Source organism: Epinephelus moara, chromosome 5, assembly GCF_006386435.1.
Source record: "Epinephelus moara isolate mb chromosome 5, YSFRI_EMoa_1.0, whole genome shotgun sequence".
Taxonomy (NCBI): Eukaryota; Metazoa; Chordata; class Actinopteri; order Perciformes; family Serranidae; genus Epinephelus; species Epinephelus moara.
In genome coordinates this window covers 19539554-19565968 of record NC_065510.1, presented here as the reverse complement: position 1 = coordinate 19565968, position 26415 = coordinate 19539554, and the positions used below count along the sequence as shown (strand labels likewise).

General features: G+C 41.3%; 1 protein-coding gene across 2 annotated transcripts; it reads left to right on the top strand.

The window, feature by feature from the left end:
- The first annotated feature begins 1636 nt into the window (after positions 1-1636).
- On the top strand, positions 1637-22858 carry smox (spermine oxidase). Of its 2 annotated transcripts, none has more exons than XM_050045523.1 (7): positions 1637-1776; positions 8699-8933; positions 10860-11086; positions 15335-15508; positions 17378-18122; positions 19881-20041; positions 22311-22858. In XM_050045523.1, exons 2-7 carry the CDS (start codon positions 8726-8728, stop codon positions 22461-22463), a joined length of 1668 nt encoding a protein of 555 aa, XP_049901480.1. In that variant the 5' UTR covers positions 1637-1776; positions 8699-8725; the 3' UTR covers positions 22464-22858. The 2 variants fall into 2 exon arrangements, with proteins under 2 accessions (XP_049901480.1, XP_049901481.1); XM_050045524.1 differs by lacking the exon at positions 1637-1776 and adding an exon at positions 9271-9375 and having other exon boundaries at positions 8910-8933.
- Positions 22859-26415: the final 3557 nt, after the last annotated feature.

The window sequence follows — 26415 nt, the reverse complement described above, 5'->3', positions numbered from 1 at the left end:
TCACTTCTCTCAACAAATATCCACACAGGCCACTTAAACGAATATTCTAATCAGATACAAAACCCAAATAAAGGTGCAAAAAATTACAATTACCCTGTGCACCTCTTGGACCATGCAGAATATTATTAATTTGGGGCCGTATATACATCCTTTGCAACCATGTCGACTCTCTGTACTGTAGCCACGTTGCTGCTCTCTGCCGCCATACTCCCTCCGCCCATAATGCAACACGTGTGACCCCTGAACTCTAGTCATGTGACCTATTACTCTAGATCAAAATAAACCTACATAAAGAACAAAACATTTTTCTTTAACTGAGCATGTTTTAAAAAAATTAAAGTGACATTTCTAACTACCAATTTCTAACATTTTTAATAAGTTTTTAACCCTTTTAAACTTGGATTGACATCTGTTGGCTTGTGCTGCGTTCATGTTCCTTTCACAAGCATTTAAACATCAAACCTAAAAAAATCCTATAGAAAACATGGGCGGAAAAGGCAATGAGGATTATAAGAAAAGTGTTTTTAGAAAATCGATGGAGATATTATTTAATTTAATTTATACCAATCTTTGTTGGGTAATTTTTTGGGGGGCCTTTTGGCTTTTTAGATTTCTTTTTTTGCTTATTTTTTTAAGGTAATTTTCTTGTTTTTTTGTTTTTTTTTTACTTTACTTTTTTGGCTTGTTTTTGGGGGTAACTTCTTGGTTACTAAATTTACTTCTTAAAACTTTTTAATCTCTTGCCAATGTTCCGGCCGTTTGGTGAATTTCTCATTGCCTTCTTTCCATGTTTCTGAAAAATAAAATCAAGCCAATTTATTTAGGTTTCAAAGGGTTAATGACAGTGAATATAACCCTTTGAAGCCTGAGCAAATTGGCTTTATATATTTAAAAAAACATGGGATAACAGCAATGAGCAACAAAAGAAGAAATGATCGCCCAAAAAAATTGCAAGTAATTAGTAAAAAGAGAAAATTAAAAACAAGTAAATTAGTTAAAAAAAATGAAAAGAACTGGAAAATTTGCATAAAAATTATAATAATTCAGTACCATAATTTAAAATATGTAATAATAATAATTATAAATATTTTTGCAGTTTGTGGGGCATTTTATTACCAAGTTGCTCAGTGCCTTTTTCCTCATGATTTTGAAAAAAGTAATACCAATCTGCTCAGGGTTCAAAGGTTAAAACGTTAATAAAATTATGACAGAAAATATGAGAAGCATTTCAACTGAATTTCAGTACAAAATGTCTCTCAGACAGTAACAATGGCAATGTCCAGAATTTTAACACTCTATGCCTGAAACACAGTAAACTTACTTGATTTTTTTTAAAGACATCAGCATCATATAAATATATTATCATTGTTTAATTTTTATCATTATTATTATTATTATTATTATTGTTATTCTAATTATTATTATTATCATTACTTTACTATTATTAGTATTTAGGCCTATTTATTTCTTATTTTTTCCATTCATCTGATTATTATTATTTTTTTTTTAGTAGGCTATGTAACAGGATGTGTGTGTGTGCCCGTGTGTTACGCAGCAGCAGCAGCAGCAGGCAGCTCGGTGACAACGGGCAGTGGAGGGCTGATCTCTGTCGTCATCATGCTCATATTTAATTAATGAGGAGGCAGCGGCCACGGGGAAACTGGCTGCTTCTGGTTTCCAGGCATAAATACAAAGCGGAGCCGGTCTGAGGGAAAAACAGGCACAAAGGAAAGAGGAGCACTCTGAGGTTTTAAAGCTGAAGACTAAGAGAGTCAGGTAAGCAGCTGCTCTACTAACACCACATCTAACACATTTGTTATTTCCACAGCGGGACTGTGTGTGTGATGGCGAGTGCGGGGATTTAAACAGTGAGCAGAAAAGAACATGTTGTATCAGGACACATCGCTGGAAATACACTGAGAACAGATGATTTAGTGGAGTTGTCAGCGCTGTGAGCGAGCGCACATTTATTATACTGAATGTCACCCAGTTGTTGTGTTAATACGACAGAAAGCGCCGCACAAAAACAAAAACAACGTGTGTACACACCGACCACAGATCACATGAAATGTTAGTTACACTGATGTATAACAGGTCGCTGTGTGTGTGTGTGTGTGTGTGTGTGTGTTTATGTGTGTGTGTGTGTTTATGTGCGTGTGTGAGTGCGTAACAGGACTCTGTCTGGAATAAGGTGGATTTGTGTTTTACGCTTCTTTTAAAACGTGTCGGAGGTTTCGCAGTGTCTCCATCACATGCTGTCTGTCACCGACAGTGGATCAGAGCAACTCAGTGAAGTTGCTCGCTTTGTTTCCAACTGCTGCCACTTTGGCATCACCGCTTATACGTGGCAGCGGATGGTTTTCCTATACAGATGAGTTTTCCAGCCAGGGAGCATATAGGATGACATCAAGCACTGTGATCCTCCCTGTCTCCAATCCCATTTTTCCTTTCTGCCATAAGCTTTATTGTCATTTCATTTTTATTTTTTGCATTTTAGTACCACTTTCAATTGAGCCACCTTTTTAAAGCTTTTATAATTTGTAGGCTAACTAATGGTTGTGCGGTTTTATAGGTCAGTCTTAATCTAATAAAAGATAAAGAAAGATAAAGTTAGGTGAGGAAAAAATGATTTTCTGGTGTTCACCTTTATGCCATTTCTTTCTCACTTTCTAACAAGCCTGCACTTGCAAAGTCACTAATAAAGAGATTTTAATCCCTCAAGTCTGTGGGTATAAATGTTAAAAAATTGGTACAAGTAAGAGGTCAGATCGTCCAACCAGATTTCGTGCAACCTGCCAACCCATAAGTGCCAGCTCTATGAAGCATTATGAACTCTTAATAATTTGTTGTAATGTATAAACTCTTCATGACAGGGGGCTTATATGAACGTGGTACACTCAGGGCTTTTAAGATACAGAAGTATAAACTTAGAGGCTAAATTTTCTTATTGTTTTCTATCATCTCTCTGTGGTGATAATTTACCTGCCATCATTGTGTAATTGAGTGCACCGAGCCTGTTGTTTGGGAATATTATGGGTCTCAGGGCGCTCTTTAACAGCACCAGGGGAACATCCACAGTGGTGTACAGTAGCACAGCGGTGTGTGTGTAAGTGTGTCTCCACTCCATCTCATCTTTGGAGAATCAGAGCTGGGAGAGAAGTGTGGAATGTCTGGCCTTTGGCACCGAGCCCTCAGACTACACTGCTTTTTTTTTTTCTTTCTTATGTAGTGATGTAGAAATGTTTGCCACCATGCTCACACTCACACGGGACTGATAAAGGAAACGCAGACGTGAGTGTGGACTCACAACTGGAGGAGAGAGGAAAGCAGTCAAGTCAGATGCGTGAATTTAATATTCCTGCTTAAGGCTGGCCCTGCTTTTGAAAAGGCCACTGGCAGATGAACTGTATTGTAGGTTGCCATTTCTAGGTCAGTGGTAGCCCCCTCCCTCCCTCCATCCCTTCGCACTCCACCCCACCCTGAGCCGCGTTTCCACCCAAGGCCAGCTCACATATTAATCTGCAGTGGTGGGGTGAAGCGCTGAGAGGTGGCATGTGGCGAGTGTATTAACCAGCCGCGCAATAATTACAAGCAACCAGGGAGGGATGCACAATCTGTCAGAGGGGCCGGTGTGTGAAGTGATCAAAGGCTGTCGATGAATTAGATCCGTCAGTCATTTTAAACCAGTGTTTATAGAATCAGGTGGATTTAGCACTGACCCAGGCTTTGTTTTATGGGTCAAGCCCGACATTAACAGATTAATTCTGTGTGAATGCTGAATCGTTGAGAGTTTCCACATGAAATGATGCAAAGATGTGACCTCATTAGACTTTTTTAGTGAACAGTAAAAGCCTAAACCTGCCTGGTCATCCTGTGCAGACATAAAGTTGGGATTTCTGGCACAACCTCACCTACTTCCACGGTGCATAGAGAGAGGATATTGCAGTTTGAGGAGGTCAAATCTCAAGTAACACATGAAGTGTAAAGAAGACGTTACAAAGAAATTACTCTGGGTTTTCATGATTACCTTTGTTCATGGAGTTTTGACCCAAATGATCATGATCTTTGGCCAAGTCAGCAGGAAAGTTTAGTGTTCAGACAATTAAGAGGCTGAGCAATTTAAGTAATTGCACTGTATGAATATAATCAGATGAGGAGGACACTCAAACTTACAGATCTTTTCAGTCTCTTTCTGTCCAGACAGTTAATGTGCCAGTTAGTCCCAAATAGCTGGTAAAATGTTTTATGAGGGAGCATATGTGTAAAACAAACAGCTGGCCCCTGGGCTCTCCTGGCAGGAAACATTTTCACACCCTATATATTTTCCTTATGTACCTTATTGTGATTCTGTAATGATTTTCTGTGTTACTTCACACACATTACCTTTCATCAGAAGTGATTTTACTGGCTGCAGGTGGTTAAACTGTTCTCATTCATACACTAATAGATGTACAACCTGCTGCCAATGTAAATATGTTAATACTCTTAAGGGATCCTTAAAAAGTCTTTAAAGGTATTGACTTGATTCATCTTGAAATAAGGTCTTAATTTGTGTGAAAATGGCTCAAATCAATCAGTCAAGTATGATTTTATGCGCAGATGCAGAGGATCCTCTGTCAGCTAGTTAGTTGTAGTCCAAACTGGTCCAAGGTAATGCATATGAGGCTCAGTGTGCTTATTGCCAGAAGTTTTTCAAACTCGGTGCAGTGGGAATAAAGGCAGTGGAATCCCACAGAATGAGAAACATACAATCATCAAGACAACCTGCCAACTGGGCCTAATAATTGATGTAGGGTTATGTTTTAGTGTGTCAGTGGCATTTATAAAGTCCTCAAAAGTCTTAAATCTAATTCGCCTTCAGCTGTAGGAACGCTTTTCTGTATTATTCACATATATGTACACAAACAAAATGACGTAATAAACCCTTAAATCACGTGCTCACAAATATGCCGCTGCATTTAGCACAAATCAACCAACAAAACACAACAAATACAAATACAATATTTTCCAGCAAACAAAACAGTCCCATCTACAGTACCACTGCACTGTCATTTGTTGTTTGCCAAGAGCCGTGCCCCCCACCCCACCCCGCGATCCTCATCTCAAAGAGCTGCGGCATATAAAAGAGCAGCAGAGTACTGAAAAAACATCCATTAAAAAGAAACTCACAATTTGTTCCATCCATTCTTTGACCAGTTCACATGTAACAGCGCAGTAAACAAACATGTTGGCCTCAATTCAGGAGCACCGATTCAGTCAACAGGTGCCGCCCAACAATCACAGAGGGGCCTTTTGTTGGGCTTTTGTTTGTGTGACATTTTAAATAAGCCTTATTTCACCACCTCACATCATTTTTGGGTCGCTGTGCTAGTCATATTTGATTGTTGCCAAAAGAAAAAAAAAAAGTTAAACCGACATCACCATTTCACCTTCTTCTCTTCGCAGCCGAAGAGTGAGTCCATTCATGTTGATGTATCAGCATTTCAGATTCTGGGACTCCAACTTATGATTAATGTTGTCATTGAGCTGCGTTGTCTGTGTTAATGCAACATGGTCACAGCTGAAAGGAACAGAGAGAGAAACAACTCACCTGAAACATTGCTTTATGTGATAATACAAAGATGTTATTCAGTGTAATTCAGTGGTGGGCGTGTGAAAACTTCAAGTGCAGACATATGTCTCCTGTGGTTGCGGATACACACAGAAATTTTAAAAAGCTGCTCAGAACACAGGAGGCACCTAGGAGGCATCTGGATCAGACAGCCGAACTGCCCCAACTGACCCCTTTCGACGCAAAGGAGTGGCGGTTCTAGTCAAAGCTCCCTCTGGATGTCCGAGCTCCTTACTCTATCTCTAAGGCTGAGCCCAGCCACCCTACGCAGGAAACTAATTTCGGCTGCTGGTATCAGCAATCTCGTTCTTTCTGTCACTACCCAGAGCTCATGACCAGTTAATCGAAAGCTTTGCCTTCCGGCTTATTCCAGATAACGGTCTGGTGCAACGCCCGCATCACTGCAGAAGCCGCGCCGAACCAATATAAACAGTACGGCTAAATCTTTGACTGCAGATTCTCTCCCGATATATATTACCATTTCAGGACTGTAAATGCCCTCTCAGTAAATCTGTGCCATGCCTGACCCACTTTCAGAACAAGGGTCATGAAGTCAGATCAGATGACCCACGTGTTGACCCTTTCAGATCAGCAGGTTTAATCCACATCTGTGTTGGAGGTCAGCGTTCAACCAAGACTCTGGTAGACATTGAAAACAGGAAGTTTTGTAGAGCTTTTACAGAACTCCCTGTGCATGTTCTCTGTAGTTCATCAAATTCTGGTTGTTACTGCAACATGTTACCCCCACATATCTTTTCTTGCAACGCTGGCTCGTGGTTTCCTCTCCGACTCTCTTTGTCAGCTCTCGTGATTCCTCCAGAGGAGTTGTCACGATTGACAACACGCTTACAACACAGTTTTTGTGGAGTCAAAGTTCAGTATAGGTTAAAGACAAGTGGAGAGGAGCGTTACACTAACTACACTCTGAGCTCTGGCCAAGCGACAGTGTCTGGGGGAAATGAAGCCAACACAAAAGTGCCAAAACCTGCAGTTCCTCGAATGGCCACTTGAGGCTGGCTCCAAAACAGATTAAATTAGAATTCATTTTTATACAACTCATTAAAGATTTTTAAGGCCTAAAGTTGTAGTCGTGTGTCTTTGTGCGCTCAGTCAGACCCACCCCTCGCTGCTCCATAGCTCCACCCTCTGGTCCGAATATAATCACTCCTGGCTTCAAAAAATCCAAGATGGGGACAGCTGAAATGCCAAACTCTTGGGAGTCCACAAACTTAAGGGTGACGTAACAGTAGCAACAGCCATTATTTTTATACAGTCTATGGTTCTGGCCCGGCACAGGAAGATTAATGACTTCCTGTGAGGCTCATGCGTCACACAAATATAAGCTTGATATTCAGATCCACTGAATTCCACTGAATTCTTTCTGCTGTGTGATCTCCACCTGTGGGAAACATCAGTGTGCATTTTCCACATATGTGCTGCCCTGTGTCCAGTGTTGCTGTGGTAACAAAGCGGGGAGTATGTTTCTGTGTGTGTTTGTGTCATGTAACGCCAAAATATCCCCATCTTACTTCAGAGGAGTTTATATCATTCCTCATGCATGTCAGGCATGGAGAAACAGACCCATTTTATACTAACAAATATTCTCAGATAACAGTTTTAACTGTGTACATCTTCCATGAAAAAAAACTGACAGTAAATGTCTATTGGCTTGATAGGAATGTCTCTTGAATAGACTCCCGCAGTGTTATTCTTACACACAGCTGTCCATACATCCACAGCAAGCAGCCTTGTGCACTGGGATAACAAGGTCGCTTGTGTTTTCTTCACTCTCAATGTTAGTGTCCCTGAGCATTTTAGAGTTGTGCAGTTGTGTTGTGATGAATGGAACAGGGACCTCTAAAAATAAATGTCGTCCAACAGGATACACAGAATAATGTAAAGCCATCACGGAGACGACTGAAATTAATCGGTTATGAGTACGGCTGTATACTCGGGTCATACTTGGGGGAATGCCGATAAGCAGCACTTATCAGCTATAAAAGAGATCTGTGTAGTCAGCACTTAATTAGCAACACAAGAGAACAGAGCTCCAAAGAGGACAAATTAACCGACTCAAGCTTGAAGGTGCATAGGTCATTTTTGGTCTCAGGATCAGTTCAGCCATATAATTATGATGTCTCTTGTGGTATCAGTCATTTCAAGTTTTGTCTCTGGGATGTCTGCCTCCAGCCCGGTACAATGGAGGAATTTAGTTTGTGGGGCTCACGGAGCTGAGATATTCCACAAGAGCCTTGTGCCTTTGCAGAAACAGTGTCTGTGTATAATCGTCAGACCTCACCGCGAGTTTCATTGAAACTGTTCATAGTGAATTCTGCTGTTTATCCAAAGTAACATGGACACTGTTTCTTAAGGAGTCCTGGAATATTTATATTTTATCTTGTAGACACAAGGTAATCATTTGTTTGCACGGCATATTAACTTGTGCTTATGAAAAACTGGTGTTGTTTGCACATGATAAATTGTTGGGTAGATAAGATTAATGTAATATCTTGTTCACACACGTTATTATGCTCAAAAGATAATATATTACACCCACATTCGGAGACTTAGGGGGCTCCATAGTTACTGAACACCAAATTATTTTTTTTTTTATAATTCAAATTTTTTAAGTTTATCAATTCAGTCAAATCTGAACAAACAGACAATACTGTTATTGGAACTCAACATATCCACAGGCACCTGGTAGACACCTTCTTATACCTATATTAGTAATTTAGCAACCACAGCAGTACGAAATTAGTGATTTTAGTTCATTCAATTCAATTCAGTTCAAAGCCCAATATCACAAATCACAGCTTGCCTCAGAGGGCTTTACAGTACACAAGCAACAGTGATCAGTGGCTGAAAATATCCACTGGGGACATGATATAGGAGGCAACATACTGCAACCCGACATGACCCACCCAACTAGCAGTGTATGCATTCACGGGGTATTTATTTCAAAGTATATTATATCTTTCACTCAGTTTTATTGTGCTGTACGAGCGCCCGTCGCCTGCTGAGTCAGTGTTAACGGTATAATGGTGCCATTTCTAACTCGGGTCCTTCTCTTGAATTTGCCCACAGACTCCATCGAAGAGGATCTTGGACGGCATGCAAAGTTGTGAAATTTCCTCAGACAGCACTGATGATCCTCTTAGTAGCGGCCTACGCACTCATCTGCAGCCTCGAATAGTAGTGATTGGTGCTGGCTTGGCTGGCCTTGCTGCAACTAAGATCCTACTGAAAAACGGCTTCACGGATGTCACTGTCCTAGAGGCGTCAGACCACATCGGCGGGAGAGTTCACAGCGTTCAGCTTGGTGAGAGGACGCGTCCCTGTTTACCCGCTGTTACCTGAAACTTTGTGTACAACTAACCTAAACACTGTTACTGTGGCCTGTGCAACACATTAATTTGGTGCAATACCTCTGCCTTTTGATTTTTCTAAACATACAGCAATGACATGGGTTATTATAAATTTTATCTGTGGCTAGTGTGGTGATAATTAAGTGCCATTAAGTGCCATACCACATAGTATTACAATATTTTCTTTGGCAGTTATGTATGGGTACACGACGGCAAGTATTGATTCAATAATGCAAATACAAATGAAACTTTTAGTAGCCCATAGAATGATAAAATAAATTGCTTTTTTAGTCCAATAGGCACATTCTGCTCCACCAAAAATGATTGAAGTGAGATGAACAGACTGAAAACTTTATCTTATAAGATAAAACAGACGTTGAGGACATAACATGCAGCGTAAGTCACAATATATTGCAACACATGTTGTCACAAAATGTTTAAAATTGCTATATTATTGTATTTTGACTTAAGTATTGTGATGATATTGTATCATAGGGGCCTCTGTCTGGTGCTAATAAATAAAAATACAATGGTGGAACACTGGTGGAAGAAAGTAATAGCTTAACATAGTGTAAATTACGCTGATTAGCTTTCTTACAGAGGGTTGGATGAGAAGATTGATACCTCTGTCTGGCCAAATAGAGCCAGTGGGTGGCCTAGCCTGGCATAAAGGCTGGGAGCATGAAGAAACAGCTAGCCTCCAGGCAGTCTCTCTAAATTGAACTCACAGTTAAATTGAACACACACAACATGTCATTTACACATTAATTTTTCTACAGATTAAACAAACAAGATATGTTATCTTATTTTGTTATCTGAGCACAGAGCCAGTTTCCTCCTGTTTCCAGTCTTCCTGCTAAGTTGCTAACTCTCTCCTGGCTGTAGCATCCGGCCATGAGAGCGGTCAAACTGTTTTTATAAGTCAATAAATATGTGAGTTTGTAGAAATACTTTTACAACATCAGAGGCTTGCACTGCACACACAAATTGTGCACTTGAATAAAAGTATTTCTCCCGGGTAACAATTCCACATTTTTCTCAGCTAGATCCATACAAAGCTCCGTTTGACTGCTGAGACAAGAACAAAGAATCATCTGATACAAGCTGGAGTGAAAAATTTAAAAGCCAAGCTACAGAAATATTATTATATAATCTTTCTTTTTCGTATTAAAGTACAATGCATCTGTTTTTATTTTTATCACAGGCCAAATTAAGCTTGTTTAATAAGTACTGTTTGCCCAATCAGCCAGCCATACACTCAGGCTGTGTCTCCCTAAATAACTTGAATGAATGCACATTTCAGATGCATTTTTAGCTCCAAGTGATGCTGACATTTTGGAGATGTTGGGATTTTCCCAACAATGTTGGCTGAACCGCAGGTCTCACGTCAGAGAAAGTTGCATGAGAAACTCTTTCATCTCGACAGAATAAACAAGTAGAGAACAACATATGCTGTATGCACATAAAAGAGGTCACATGTAAAGAACACATACATACTGTTAAATATAAACCTGTATTTCAGGTACACGGATGATTGCGTCTGTTATATAAATGCCTCTTTATGTGCTTGGACGTTACGTAATCATGGGAACATTGTCTGTCATTGCATTGGCCAGTTTGTATTATATAAATGAATGTAATAATATATGCATGCATGATGCCAACATCCTCAGTAAAAAATGAAATTAATGGTACTCCAGTGGGGTTAAGCAACTTCAGTATGACAATTGAGTTGACCTTGTTCTTGAACAGCCCAATTATCTAACACTCAAGTGTGAATGCACCTTAACAAAGCAGAGAGCGGAGATGCGGAGATCAAAGAGATCCATCTTTTTCAAACTCAATGACCTGTGCTGCTTTTTTATTTTTTATTTTTGTAGGAAATGCAACTTTGGAGCTTGGAGCCACCTGGATCCATGGGTCCAATGGGAACCCAGTGTACCACCTGGCAGAGGACAACGGGCTGCTGGAGCACACCTCGGATGGGGAGAGGAGCGTGGGCCGCATCAGCCTGTACACCAAGAATGGCGTGGCTCACTACCAGACCAACGGCGGTAGGAGGATCCCCAAGGACCTGGTGGAGGAGTTCAGTGACCTGTACAATGAGGTGAGGGGACACATATGCACATGGACAGGCATGCAGTGCACACATGTGGAATTCACGCTTATATGCACAAGTGGATTCATGCATGCACAAGAACACAGAGATACTCAGTGTTCAGCCTGCCTGACATAGAAATATGATGTAACTTATATTATGTAGCATAGTATCCAGTGATAACTCCCTAAAATTTCTCTAAAATTGAACTTTAAAGGTTCAGTGTGTAGGATTTTGCTCTTACATATTATGGGATCTTGTTCCAGATCTTAGTGTAAGTGTGATAAAATGATCTCTGACTATAATTGTTTTTGTGAGATAAGGAATAAGTACAGGCGAAATTGATTTAGTAATGTGTTGCTGTCTTGTGTTGTGACTTTGAAGTAGAGCAGTATGTGTAGGATTAGAGTTGTTGTTTAGGATCTGGAAAAAGAACTTAATGGCTAGATTATTTGTGCAGTTTTGAAATGTCAAAGCCTTAGAGCAGGGGTGTCCAAACTTTTTTGAATGGGGGCCAAATAAAATAATGTGAAAATACCTGGGGGCCAACTGATTCTCGCATCAAATGAGAGACAAATGCAACCATTTTTATCTTTTAATGATTTATTACTACCTGATGCCTGTCTACAAACTGTATGATAGTGCTATCATTGTGAGGTGAAAGGTAAAAATGCAAAGTGATCTTGCTCGATTAACCATTATTGTGTAAAGGGCCACATATGGTATATTTTGAAAGTCAGGCCGAGGGCCAATTAAAATTGGTGTGCGGGCCACAATTGGCCCCCGGGCCAGACTTTGAACATGCCTGCCTTACCATGGATCTTGTAAGCTCTGTTGTATAGTCTTGCTATTGATTCAATGGTTTCCTTTGTGGTGAGGGACCAAATGGGGAGACAGTGGGATATTGTTGAGAGCATGATTTATTTTAGAGAGGGAGAGACCTCTGCAGATAATTTGTCTCTGAAACCTCTGATCTGAAGTTAGCAGAGAAAAAAGGTGAGCGTGCATTAGCATGTGGTGGGCCAGCTTCCTGCCTCCGAAATGCCAGACAGCATTGGAAAAAGACTGATTTGTAAAGTGAAACTGCTTTATTCACGTCTTATGCTGGTTTTAATCACCCGGTCTGGTTATTTTAGAGAGGAAGAGACCTCTGCGGGTAATTCAGCTCCTGCTAAAAACCTCCTAAACAATGAATGTTGAAGAAATTGTAACCAGGAGACATTTCAGCTGGTTGCAGTCTGCAGTCCTCACCACTATATTCCTCGAAATCTTACACACTGTTTCTTTAAAGTTTTCACTGACACAAAATATAAAATATGTTGAGCTGAATTTTGGGAAATGTGTGTAAAATGATACAAAAAGACATCCAGAGCAGTGGTTCAGTCCAAAAGTCCATTCTGAATGGGCCGCAAGTGACTCACGAATGTGTCAAGTTTGTCAAAAACACACTTTATTTTGAAGCACATTGAATTTCTGGCACAGAGCTTTTATTTTGAAGTGCTGTTTCTTGCTGCAAAGTGAGTAACTAACGGACAGCTACTTGAAAGAGACAGCAAACTAGCTTGACGACATGGTCAAACGCAAATATGATGCTAAACGTATAACTGTGTGGACCTTGAGCTAATGACAAAGGAGAAATCTGGACCCTGTGGCTGGACCAGTTGGGAACCACTAATCTAGAATATTTCCACTTGACAGAACGGTGCAGCTCTCTAAAAACATGGACACTTGAGTTTGAATATTTCACTCCGCAAAACCATCATACAGCTTCAGTGCAGAGTTGTAACAGGCTGATTATATACGATACTGTCAGGCAGCGACTAAGATGATTGTAACTTCCCTAAAGCTACTCAAGTGGAAATAAAAGCCACTGCTATCATCCATCACTACATTATCAAATATATCTTCAGCCATCGTGAGGTAAACCAATAAAATGTCCACCAAAGCGGGCTGAATTTAACAAGGAGTGACCATTTCCGTTGGTCCAGTTCTCTGCTCTGTGCTCTGGAGCAGCCGCTGTCAGAGAATGATTATAGTTTAAGTAGGTCACGTCTGGAAAAGCAGTTACAGAGAGAAGGTATGGACACAGAGGAGGGATTTTATTTTTATTAACCCTTGCTACATCTGTGCTTTCTACATAAACTCAGGTCCATCAGTTCAGTCAAACCTTGTGATAAATCTTCTTAATGGAAGTTCAGACCCCCTAACCCTGACACCTTTACAGACACAGTTTCAGAATCCTAAAAACTGGAGGTATTCTTGCCTCTCCTACATTTACTGACTTCCTTTCATCATCACCTTCCTTCAGTTTTCTTTCAGCCTTTAAAAAATCTTCATCATGCTTTCTGTGTATGCTGACTAGACTTGCCGAGCCTTTAAGTTGCTGTCTCCAGGATGTGTTTTCAATAGCTGACCATGCTGCAGGCTCAGTCCACTCTTATCAGTCTTTGTGGTGTTATTCAGCCCTGACTGTCATACTGTAGAGTGTTGAGTACCAGAGTCATGGTCAGCATCATGTGAAGGCCACTCATTGGGCTCTGAGCTCTAATCTTTATTGTCTTCATCATCTTGTTTAGGGAGTTTCTATCACCTGACAGCCATAACAACAACATGTCCACTAATGCCTCAAGCGCTCTGCAGCTGTTATACAGTCACCCTACTTGATAACAGTTATTTTTCTATTAATCTTTTAAAATGTTTTGATTAGTACTTATTTCATCTTTAAAGGTCCAGTGTGTAGGATTTACGGGGATTACCTTAGAAATGAGTTGTTATATCCACATAGGGAGCGGGTCCCCTTACACAGAGTCCGCCATTTTGTTCTACAGTAGCCCAGAATGGGCAAACACCGACTGTAGATAGGGACATTCCCATTTTTGCATTTTCTCGTCGCCCACCGTAGTTCTCCTACATCAGGCATATCCAAAGTCTGGCCCGGGGGCCAATTGTGGCCCGCAGACCAATTTTAATTGGCCCTCGGCTTGACTTTCAAAATATACCATATTATGTGGTCCTTTACACAATAATGGTTAATCGAGCATTTTTCGCATTTTTACCCGTCACCTTACAATGATAGCACTATCATACACTACATTGTAGACAGGCACGATACGAACGATAAAAATGTTTGCCTTTGTCTCACTTTAAAATGAAAAAAAAAAAACATTTAGATGCGAGAATCAGTTGGCCCTCAGGTATTTTCATGTTGTTTTATCTGGCCCCCATTCAGAAAAGTTTGGACACCCCTGTCCTACATGCTTGGCACACAGGAGAAGTTTCAGTACTGCAAACGTACCACTAGATGGCACTAAATCCCGCACACTAGACCTTTAAAACCTCAGAGAATAATGAAAGATAGAAGAATTGCTTCCCTTGTCTGACCAACAGCCCAAAATACACAGTTTACTGTCACAGAAGACAAAAAACCCAGATAATATAATATATAATATTCACATTTAGGAACCTGAGGCCTGTGAAATTATGTGAAACTAATTTTCTGATAATCATCTAACCCACAATCTAAGTGTGTCAGTATTATAACAACAAGATACAATCCAACCCCACAATGAATTATGTCATAATTATGTTTCATTATCAAGGGTTATACAATCATAAACAAAGACTTTGTTTTCAACTAATGCCCCACTTTACTAAACAATACATTAAGCGCTTACAGCTAAGCCACTTGATCTGCATGCAGAAAATCAAGGATTATTTTTTTAAGTCCAATGCATTAACCAAAAGGAGTTGTGTGTAGGATTTAGGGGCATCTAGCATTGAAGCTGCAGATTGCAACCAACTGAATACCCTTCACGCTCATCCTTCCCTTTCTGAGTGTGGAGGAGAACCTATGGTGGCCTCCAGGTAACGTATGAATGTGAAATGCCTTCTCTAAGCCCAGTTTTTGGTTTGTCCATTCTTGGCTACTGTAGAAACATGCAACATGGTGGGCTCTGCGGAAGAGGACCTGCTCTGTAGATATGAAGGACTCATTCTGATGATTATACACTAATGAAAATATGATTATAATATTCCATGTCTGCCAATAGATCCCCCGAAATCCTACACACTGGTCCTTTAAGGTAAACACAGGCCAGATTGATACTGTTAATGTTTTGACTTGAACTATGTTAATACATTACAGATGTTACTTTCTAGGTAATGGTTTGTTATCACCTCTGATGTGTCTGGCAATCTGGTGTTTACATCAACACATCACAGCCATCATTCTCCTTCCTACTGACTCCCCTGCTTTAGGTGTACGAGCTGACTCAGGAGTTCTTCCAGAATGGGAAGCCAGTTTGCGCCGAGAGCCAGAACAGCGTCGGCGTCTTCACGCGGGACGTGGTGCGCAAGAAGATTATGTTGGATCCTGATGATTCTGAGAGCACCAAGAAGCTCAAACTGTCCATGCTTCAACAGTACCTCAAGGTGTGTGTGTGTGTGTGTGTGTGTGTGTGTGTGTGTGTGTGTGTGTGTGTGTGTGTGTGTGTGTGTGTGTGTGTGTGTGCACAATGTGTGTGTCATGTCAGAAATGTGGAAACTAAGTGTGAAAACGTAGTGTGTTTTCAAACCTACATCTCCCTAGGAACAAGATAGCAGATATGGGTCAAATCTGTATGCCTGCTGGCACTAATAGCAAGGGTTAATGAGACAATAATTAGCTATTGATTAGCTATCTGTTCTCAGCGTTCACCTTGAAATGGAAAAAGGGGCTGATGTGGGTCTAGAGGAGCTGAGGGAGTTGGAGGGTTTTAGATGCTTTGACTATTTGCCTCTATGTAATCCAGTGATTTCTTGATATGCCATGATTCTGTTTTTTTATTGTTCGTAACTGTTATATAATGTATGTCTGCCACTCTGCCTGTCTCAGCCAGGACACTCTTGTAAACAAGATTGTAATTCTCAATGAGGCTTTAGCTGATTAAATAAATAATGATCTTTTATACACTTCCCCCTAAGCTATAATCCACTTAGATATCTAATGACAACAGTCTGACTTGGGGATTTGTCATTCCAAGTCGAGCTCTTCATTTCCTGCCACAGAGTTGAGACTTTACTCAGATATCTTTTCTTTTATAACTGCTTTTACTCCGAGAACCTGAATACAATATAAAAACTATAAGAGCTTGCAATGACAGAAAAAACAGGCTGGCTTGATGCAGTTTTAGAAAGGAGACATCTTGATAAGCACTCAGTGATCATAGGGACACAGCTAATCATGATTTACATGATCAGTTTTCTTTATTAATCATTTTAAAATGTCATCACTGGTTTGTTCAACCACCAGAGATAAACTAAAACAGAGAAAAGAAAGAAAATCATCACATTAAGAAGATGCAATCAGCTAATGTTTAACATGTTTGCTTGATAAACAACTGATAATATCAAGTAATAGAAAGCTACAGACAGAAGCCTATGAGATTAGCTTCACTTAGCACAAAGGCTGGAGCTGGGGAAACAGCAAGCCTGCCTTTCAGCCTCATTTAGTAGCTGTTATTTCTGGTTTATTTAATCTGAACAAAAAGAACTGGAAAAACAACTATTTGCCATTTTTAGTTAGGTTTATATGTCAGACTATTTCTTGGGCAGGAGGGGTTATTTCCTGGAGTCTTTGCTGATTACCTGGCAACTGCTCAGAGCCTGAAAGCGAATAAGTGTAATTCCCAAAGTGTCAAAGTAGAACTTTTAATGATTAATCATCCAATCGATGTGGCACTAAATGATAAACTCGCTGCATGCATACAGGGAGTAAAAATAAGTACTTGTGAGAGGGAAGTGGAGCATTTTTTTTTTTTCTTTCTGGCGGATGTCATAAAAACATTTGAGAGCCCCTCATGATTATTGTCCGCATGAATAGACCTTAATTGAAACTTTGTCTCCATTAATATAATCATCTGAGCGCTCTCTACATGCTCCCGCCCACACACAAAGACATAGGAAACAGAGCATGTTGTATACTGCAGCAGAGAGGAGACAGTGGCACATCAGCTACACGCTAACCGCTGCCATGCTAGCTCACTATTTAATGATTCAGACGCAGTGACGTAATTTTGCCTTTTAATAACACACCCCCTGTATGTGTCCTCTGAATAAAACATGTGTTCCCAGTGTGTTAAAACCAGTTTAATGATGCTGATTTGTTCAGCCGCAGTACGAACAGGTGTAGAGGTTCAAAATGCCAGTAGTGTGTTTGTAAAGTGATCAAGTCCTTGGGTGTAACAGTTAATTTGAGGTTTTTGGCAGCAGTAATGTGGTGGAAATATAACTGATTCGATCCTCTGTGTTCTCCTGTTCCAGGTGGAGAGTTGTGAAAGCAGCTCTCCCAGTATGGATGAAGTGTCTCTGAGTGAGTTCGGCGAGTGGACAGAGATCCCTGGTGCACATTATGTCATTCCTGAAGGTTTCATGAAGGTCGTGGAGCTCCTGGCCCAGGACATCCCTTCCAGCACTGTCTGCCTTAGCAAACCAGTCCGCTGCATCCACTGGAACTACTCAACCCAGCATCGGGAGGTGATCGGCAAGAACAGCGATGCCCATCAGGACAACAACCACAACGAAAACAACCACGGCTGCCAGTCTCGCATGGACCCTCAGCTCCTGGGTCACCCCATTTACGTGGAGTGCGAGGACGAGGAGTGGATCGCAGCCGACCACATAATCGTGACAGCCTCTCTGGGCGTCCTGAAGCAGAACCACGAGGTCATGTTCTCCCCCTCTCTGCCCGAGGACAAAGTGTTTGCCATCGAGAAACTGGGCATCAGCACCACCGATAAGATATTCTTAGAGTTTGAAGAGCCCTTCTGGAGCCCCGAGTGCAACAGCATCCAGTTTGTGTGGGAGGATGAGGCTCAGCTAGAACAGCTGGCCTACCCTGAGGAGCTGTGGTACAAGAAGATCTGCAGCTTCGACGTCCTCTACCCGCCCGAGCGCTACGGCTACATGCTGAGCGGCTGGATCTGCGGGCAGGAGGCGCTGTACATGGAGCGCTGTGATGACGAAACAGTGGCCGAGACCTGCACTGAGCTGCTGAGGCGCTTCACAGGTCAGGACACACACACAGGAAACAGAGCTGTGTATTGTGGGCAGATGTTACCCATCATGCATCCTGTTTACACCACAGAAGCTTCTGATTCACACAAGAATCATTTCTTTGTGTCTCAGTTCCCACACTGTCTCTTTTAGTTAATCAAAATCTGTGTGTTTTCTTTAGCCTATAATCACCTGAAAATAAAAAATAGTTTTGTTTTTGTCACCTTAGAATGAGACATTTATATCTACATAGGGAGCAAGCGCTCGTCTATGGGGATCCAGTAGTGCAAAACAGACAAACCAAACACTAGCTCTAGAGAGGGCCATTCCCTTTTCACATCGGCCTCTAAAGTTAGCAGCAACTCTGGTGCATGAGCGTCAGATAACAGTGATGTTATAACTTAAAACTGCTTTATTTAGTATATAAATTAAAGTGACAGTTTGTTTTGGAGAGGAGGAGACCTCTGCGGATAATTTGGCTCCAGGTAAAAACCTCCTGAATGTCCTTCTGTATCTAAAGTTCTACATGCCAAACATCGTCAGAGAAACACTGATTTGTGACGTGAAAGTGCTTTATTTAATGTTATTACCAGTAAAACCCTCCTGAACAATGAACACTGAAGGAATTCTAACCGGGAGTTTCAGCTGGTTGCAATCCGCAATCCTCACCACTAGATGCCACTAAATCTCCCTAAATCTAACACAATGAACCTTTAAAGACAAAATATTCTTCATTCAAGATACAGCTGCTTTAAATACATCTGATTTGTGTAGCTTTTTATGACGGGAAATAGGTCAACTTTTGTCTACCAGCTATAGTCTAGTAAAGCTTTCACTAAGAATCAGTGATCTACAGCTAACACAATTGCACTGGCAGGCTGAGGTTCAGCTCGGTGACTCACACCAACAGTAACTCAGTTGTGTCATTGAGTCCCGCATAAAGGAAATGATATAAGCCTCAGCTGTGACGTGCGTATGTTTTTTTCATGATAATAGGTGTAGAGATAACACAGCTGAATGACTCAGGCATCTGTTTTTGTGTGGAGTGAACAGCAACTAACTGGTCTGGTGTCACCACCACAAAAGCAACACTGAGCAGAAGGACTGATCATATGTTGAGATAGGGTGAAGAGGAGGCCCTGACATTTGATCAGTCCTTCCTTTTTGTGACACAGATACATAAAAATGTCATGGGTGTTATATGTTGTCTAAGGCTTATCCAATGTTGCAACCACTAGTTACCTAAACGCATCATCATCTTGTGCAACTGATTTTTCTTTTTGTTAGAACAAGGAGGCACAGCGGGTGCGAAGTGATTGCAGCAAGAAATGTAAATGTTTCACTGTATGACTATAGGCTAACTCACAGTTTGGGAATAGATTAGGAATGTGCACTTGTTTCACTGTAGGAATGACTCAGATTAAAGTGACTGCCTCAGAAATAGGTCACAGTGTAAGTGCAGAAACAGCCACTGTCACTTTATGGTGAGGTCAGTGGACTTCCTATAGATTGCAGACTGTAAATCACATGCACACATTCCTCATCGAGGTCAGTGTGGTGTAATCCCCTCAGCTGTTGCTTAATTACATATAGACTCGCTGGTGCCGTTCTGCTCACAGAGGGTCACCAGTTGATTAGAGCTGGCAGATTGGACGTCCCAGTAAACTCACAGCCGCCACATTCTTAGTTTGAACTGGTTTGTGTGGCCACCAGACTGTCCATGATCGCCATTAACTCCCTTTCTTCTGTCTGTCTGTCTGTCTGTCTGCAGGGAACCCCGACATTCCTAAACCCTTTCGTGTGCTGCGCTCCTCGTGGGGCAGCAACCCCTTCATCCGAGGCTCCTACTCCTTCACCAGGGTGGGATCCAGCGGTGGGGACTGTGAGAGGCTGGCCATGCCGCTGCCTTACGCCAACAGCACCAAGGCTCCGGTAAGACAACCACAAGACAACACAGGGGGCGGACAATATAAAAAAAACACTGCTACCATTTAATGTATTTCAAAATGGTAGCCTGTGTTAAGTTTATAATAAAGTGTGTGTACGTAGTTTGTGACGCTATATTTTACAGTTCTGTAATTTCCTAATAATTTGAGAAGGAGGTTTTCTGGAAAGAAATACGTCATTTGTTACTAATTTTAGGGGAAATGAAAGCAAAGGTCTGAGAAAGTTTAGCCAGTTCTGGTGAGTGTATGTCTTAACTATTCTCAGAGGAATATCCTTGGATGAAGTTAAAACTAGGGCCGCCCATGAGGGGGTTAAAAGGGGAAAGCTCTTGGGGCCCAGCCACTGGGGTTTTGCATCTCTTTGTAGGCATATTTTGTGGTTTTGTGTTTCACTGTAGTTATTTTTTGTCTCTTTGAGGTCATTTTGTGTCTCATTTTTGTATTATTTGTTTCAGGTAGGGCTGTCCCGATAAAGTACATTAAAGTTATTAATTCAATCGAATGTACATACTTGACAATTGACAAGCTCTGTAATGCATTAAGAAAAAATAAAATAAATAAATAGGTAATTTAAAAAAAAACCTCCCTTTAATCTTTTAGGCCTTGTGGCTGTCTTGAGGGAATGTCTCTGTCCCTTTAAGAAAGTAGTCTCCAGTGTTTGTTGCTTCGGTGCAGCCTTTACCTAAGTTAGCTGAATGAGCAGCATTTTATTTAATTTCTATTTTTGTCGTCTGTGCATCATTTGTGCGGATTAGGCTTCATTAATATACCGCTTTTATTGCACTGTGCAGTGACATGATGAGGGCCGGTGTCATCAGTTCTGCTGTCTGTCTCTCCTCCGCCTGTGGATCAACACCATGCGCCATAAACGCACTGGACATTGACACTGAGCTGAAATTAAACGGCTGCTCCTAATTTTTGTAAGAACAAAAATAAACAGTCTCATACTGCATTTTTGCTTTCGTTTATGGCGTGTTGTGTTTCGGGCTCAGCCCCTGCTGTCACACACACACAGGAAGGAGAGTGGAGAGTTGGAAATGGCTGCACTCCGCATGTTTCTGCAAAAACACGTGTGTGACAGCTGATTATAAACAAAGGATCAGATCCTTTATGTAGCTCAAAATAGCCGATCCTGATCAGTTTAAAAAAACCTGCCTCAATCGGCCCTGATCCCGATCTTTGCGACTGGATCGAAACATCCCTATTCCCATCCCTATTCTCAGGTAGTTTTGTGTTGTCTTTGGTCATTTTGTGTCTCTTTGCCATTCCTGTGTGTCTCTTATTTTGTGTCTCTTCCTGGTCAGTGCGTGGTTATTTCGAGTTACATTTTGCAGGCGAAGGGGCCCAGGGTGCCCCTGACACTTTGGGCCCTGGGCCTTTGCCCAGTAGGCCAGTTCAGTAATCCATCCATGGTGGGCCGGCCTGATTTAAACCCATTTAAAACTGATTTATTATAGGGAAACCTCATTACTCCCACATTTTGAATTGTTCGCTTGTTGTATGTTCAGCTGACCTGCTATGCACTGATTAAGAGTCTGTATGCTACAGTTAAATGGAATTAAACAAATGGAAATTGAGTCCCTATAATCAACACCAAATTACAGAGATCGTCGTAGAAAACTTCCCTTGAATTTACAGTTACATATCAGGGCCTTTGCAGGAAATTTTAGGAAACTAAGGGGCCTGTAAAATAGTGTATATTTATTAAGCTAATTCCTAATTTCCCCACTCTGACTGTTGTAGAGACATCGAGCTGTAACAACCTTTACAGCAGTGTTTTCACTGTTGTTTACACTCCCTGCACGCCCTCTGAGAGCATCTGGCTAATGCGGCAGTGTCATCACTACCATGTCACATCGCAGCACATGCAGAGCAAATACAGCTGGTGTCGGGGGGTCAGAAGGCTGTTTCCTGGCCAGCAGTCTAGACCATGAAACCTGATGCGTTCTGGGTGAAGGGGAGAAGGGGGCTGGAGGCGGGGGGTTTGTGTGTTCACTTGACACCGTTGAAGGAATAGCATGACCCCTCCGCTGAAGTCCTTCAACCCTGTCAAACTGAAATCTTAAGCCCTAAAGGAAAGTTACTGCAGCCTCCTACATGTGGAGCGCTAAGAGGGGAATCAGAGATGGAAATAGAAAAAGCTGCTGCGCGAGAGGCCAAAAATATGTCAACATGACATTGAAGGCTGTTGTTTTGAATCTGGTTTTCTTCTCTCAAAATCTTTTTCTCCTTTCCCTCCCCTCCTCCTTCCTTAGCCTCTACAGGTCCTGTTTGCTGGAGAGGCCACCCACAGAAAATACTATTCCACTACCCATGGTGCTTTGCTGTCAGGACAGAGAGAGGCCACACGGCTAATAGAGATGTACCAGGACTTGCACAGAGCGGAAACCACAAAGCCTAATATGTAAAATAAAACAAACCTCTGACTAGTGAAAAAAAAACCTGTTGAATTTTAAGCTTTTTATCTCGATGCTTAAGTTATACTTAAAAGCATAGCTCGGGCATTATTACATTGATAACAAATGAGTATTGTTTCTGTTGTACTGTAGATTCGAATCATGCTAAATTTTATTTGAGATGTACTGTTAAAAATTTGCCAATGGTGCTGTCATTTCTCGTCTTTATCATTCTGTCGTTATGTTTTTTTAATCATTTATTAATATAATGTTGATAATAACAGCATCTGTAATTTAACTTGTTTTTGTAAGTGCCTTCTGTACGTATTGTTATGTTATTTCAAAAATAATGAAAATGATGCATAAAAATTGAGAAAGTTTTAACAAAATAAAAGTTCTATCATCATCTAACACAACCAGTCTTCTTAATTTATGTAAATATTAAACGCACTAGTGTAGCCGTCGGATATCTGCTCTCCCTTTACCTCCTGTCCTCATGAATGTTTTCCAGGAAAGTACAACCACAGGCAGGAGCTGTTTCCATACTATCACCCTTTTAAATCTATGAGAGCGAGGCAGAGAGTGAGTGCACATGGAAAGAAAAAGAAAAGGCGCCAAAGCCATAACGCTGAGCCAAAGGGACAGATGGTGTTAGAACAGACCTCAACCCAGTCTTCACTTCTGTTGGACAACAGTGTTAATCCTCTTCTTCGGTGACAAACACGATCAGAGGCTGAGAAGAGCCGGGAAAGTTTTATTTGGCAACAGAAAACAGAAAAATTAGTTTTAAAATCCTCTATTTCATTTTTACTTATTAGCAAGAGGCATGACAAATCACTTCATGTCATGAGACTGATGACAGAGGCACTCGAGCGTTTTGTAATAGCACTCCCATCAAGATGGAAAAACATAAAATAAAATATAATCTTAAATGAATATATTGGTAGTTTTTAACCACGTCATTGAAGCTAATAGAGACGCCATTCTTTGTAGACTTGAATGAACAAAGGCTCTGTTTAGATCTAGTATTAACTTGCATTTTGGGCGCTCCAATCACAAGTGGACGGCGCCAAATAACAACCACCAAGCTGCATTGTGATCCCATCACTCAAACCATTTGCCAAGGTGGTCTGGGACACATTTGACTACATATCTTTGGTAATGTAAATACTAACGCATCCTGATGTGTCCCCGCCAAAGACTACAACATCAATGCAGGATGTGGTGATTGTTGGTGACAGCGGGCTGATGCTCTCTAACATACCCATTTTATGTCAAGTTGGGTGAAATGTTGCGAGACCGTCGTTCGTTTTGCCCTATGGAGGGAGACGTGTTGAATTCTGCTAACAGCAACATCTCCAGCTGTACTGACCGTCTGCTAACGTGACAAGCGGGCATACTGCAGAGCAGCTAGCAGAAGTGAGGACTTGATAACTGTGCACCGGGCAGTAACATAATCTGAACACAAGCGGTCAGCTTGAGACACGTGATAGGTACAGGTGTGAACAATGATGTGTCTTGGCTGTCTACTTGTGATTGGATCACCCAAACGTATGTTAATACCATGTCTGAAGAGGGCCACAGCTACAGAAATGGAGCTCTGTGACACACCATGTTGCCATTACCATATAGGCCTATGTATCTATATATAAACAGATATCTGCATGTGTATGCATGTACAAATGTGTATGTATAGGTCTTCAGATCCTTCACTTAAAGAAGTACTTCACCTGCAGAATGATCATCTGTGTATCAGTTACTCACCACGATATGCTGAAGTCATAAAGGACACTGTAAAGGACAGAGTTGATGGTTCAAACATGCTTCATAAACTGAAGTGAACAGGCACCATGTTAAACATCCATCCATCCATTTTCTAACCGCTTATCCCCTTGGGGGTCGCAGGGGGGCTGGAGCCTATCCCAGCTGACATTGGGTGAGAGGCAGGGTACACCCTGGACAGGTCACCAGACTATCACAGGGCTGACACATAGAGACAGACAACCATTCACACTCACATTCACACCTACGGAGTACCCGGAGAAGACCCACACTGACACAGGGAGAACATGCAAGCTCCACACAGAGGGGGCTCCCACACCCGGGATTGAACCAGGAACCCTCAGCTGGCATATGCTCAGTACTTCCCAAACACATGCATTTTAAAATGTTACAATATAAATCACTTCTGCCAACAAGTAGCATTCCCTGAGCGGCCTGAGCACATGGGGAAGTATGAGCTCCACTTGGGCATAAGCGCATGTACGTACCAAGGCACACCAGCCGTGTATAAGACTGTTCGTACTGACGTGTTTTAAAATCTTATGTTCAATTCATGAAGAATAAAATTAGTTGACTTCTGTGAACCAGGTTGAAATGATCTCAAATGGCAAATCTGATTTTTTTTTTCTTGTTTTAAGAAAATCCAATTTGTAGACACAGTGTTGCACAATGCAAAATGTCAATCTAAAAATTAACTTCTTAAGCTTAGAATTAAATGCAAAACGTTAATTTCATCTGAAATATAGTGGAGTATAAGTGGCAGAAGTTGCAGAAAATGTCTCAAAATATCCCAATATCTCTACTTGAATACATTTTTTTCCACCACAGGAAAGCATACAATTCCACAGTGTGGTTCAGTACATATTAAGGCATCTTAATGCATCCAAAAATATTCCAAAAGTCTACACTACTTACAGCCTCACAAGAGATATATTCATTATCAAGAGACCATCATCACAGTCAAGGGGTGACAGGGAATACAGGGGACTGATTCAGGGTTTTGTGTGCTGGTGACGGTGGAGCCACCTCCAGATTAATGCAGGAAAAACTAAAGAGCTGAATGAATACTGTATGGATAAAGGATTATCTTAACTTATCTTAAAATCATTAAACATAATAATGTGAGGAATGAGAGTATGTGTCCTTATGGGAAACAGCCGGAGTTTACTCTAATGACCAAACGATTAGGGACCAAACAAGTGCCAAGGACAGAGCTAATACATTTCCTGGATGTCGACTTGTTGCCAGCCATAAATATCAAGGAGCATCAGATGGTAACTTGGTGGAAGAGAAGGAACAGAAAGACCAAAGTTCCAGTGTGAGAACATGACAGACATCCAAAAATTTAACAAGCCAATATTTAGAGATGGTGCCAACACAGTTTGTCTACTGATAAACAGCCACCCAGAGCTTTGAAACTGGCTCTCTGATTTGGTGTTTGAAATGTTCGGGGATGCACACACACACACACACACACGCACACACACACACACACACACAGACACAGGTGTTTTCACTTTCTGGCCTGATTAGACCTCTCCTGTCAGGACTGTGTGGGTGTGTGCAAACTCTGCCTGATTGAGATATCTGTCGTTCTCCTGTTACTAATTGCGGCTGTTAGAATTAAAGGCAACCTAATGTGCAGCCACATCAGTCAAACAGAAAGAGTCGCGCACTCAGCACAGACAAAAGATCACTCGCTGTGTCAGAAATCTTTACTGCGCACTGTTATAAGCAGGTGTTCAGTATGCAGTGTGTTCACAGTAGAAAGGTCACAAAATGGAGTATACTCAAACCGCACAGCGTGCATACTAAGTGAGGTCGATTTCTGAGTGGGCTGTCGATTCATGCTATTCTCCCACAATGCAATGCACAAATTACATGAAGGAGCTGCTCACAGCTGGAAAACAAACGTCTTTAATTGTAGGAAAGAAAGATTTTGCTGTGTATTTTAGACGTTTAATTGGCAGCTCAGTAACAAAGACCTCACCAATAAGGTAGGGATTTGAATGGTTTATTGCATATGGTGGATTAAGTATGAAGGGTTGAGGATGAAGGGATGAGGGTCGAGGAATAAGTGGATGAGTGTCAGAGGTACAGGACAAAGGGATAAGAGTCAATGGATGAAGGGCGCAGGACAAAAGGATGAAGATGGAGGGATGAGAGGGTGAAGGATGAATGG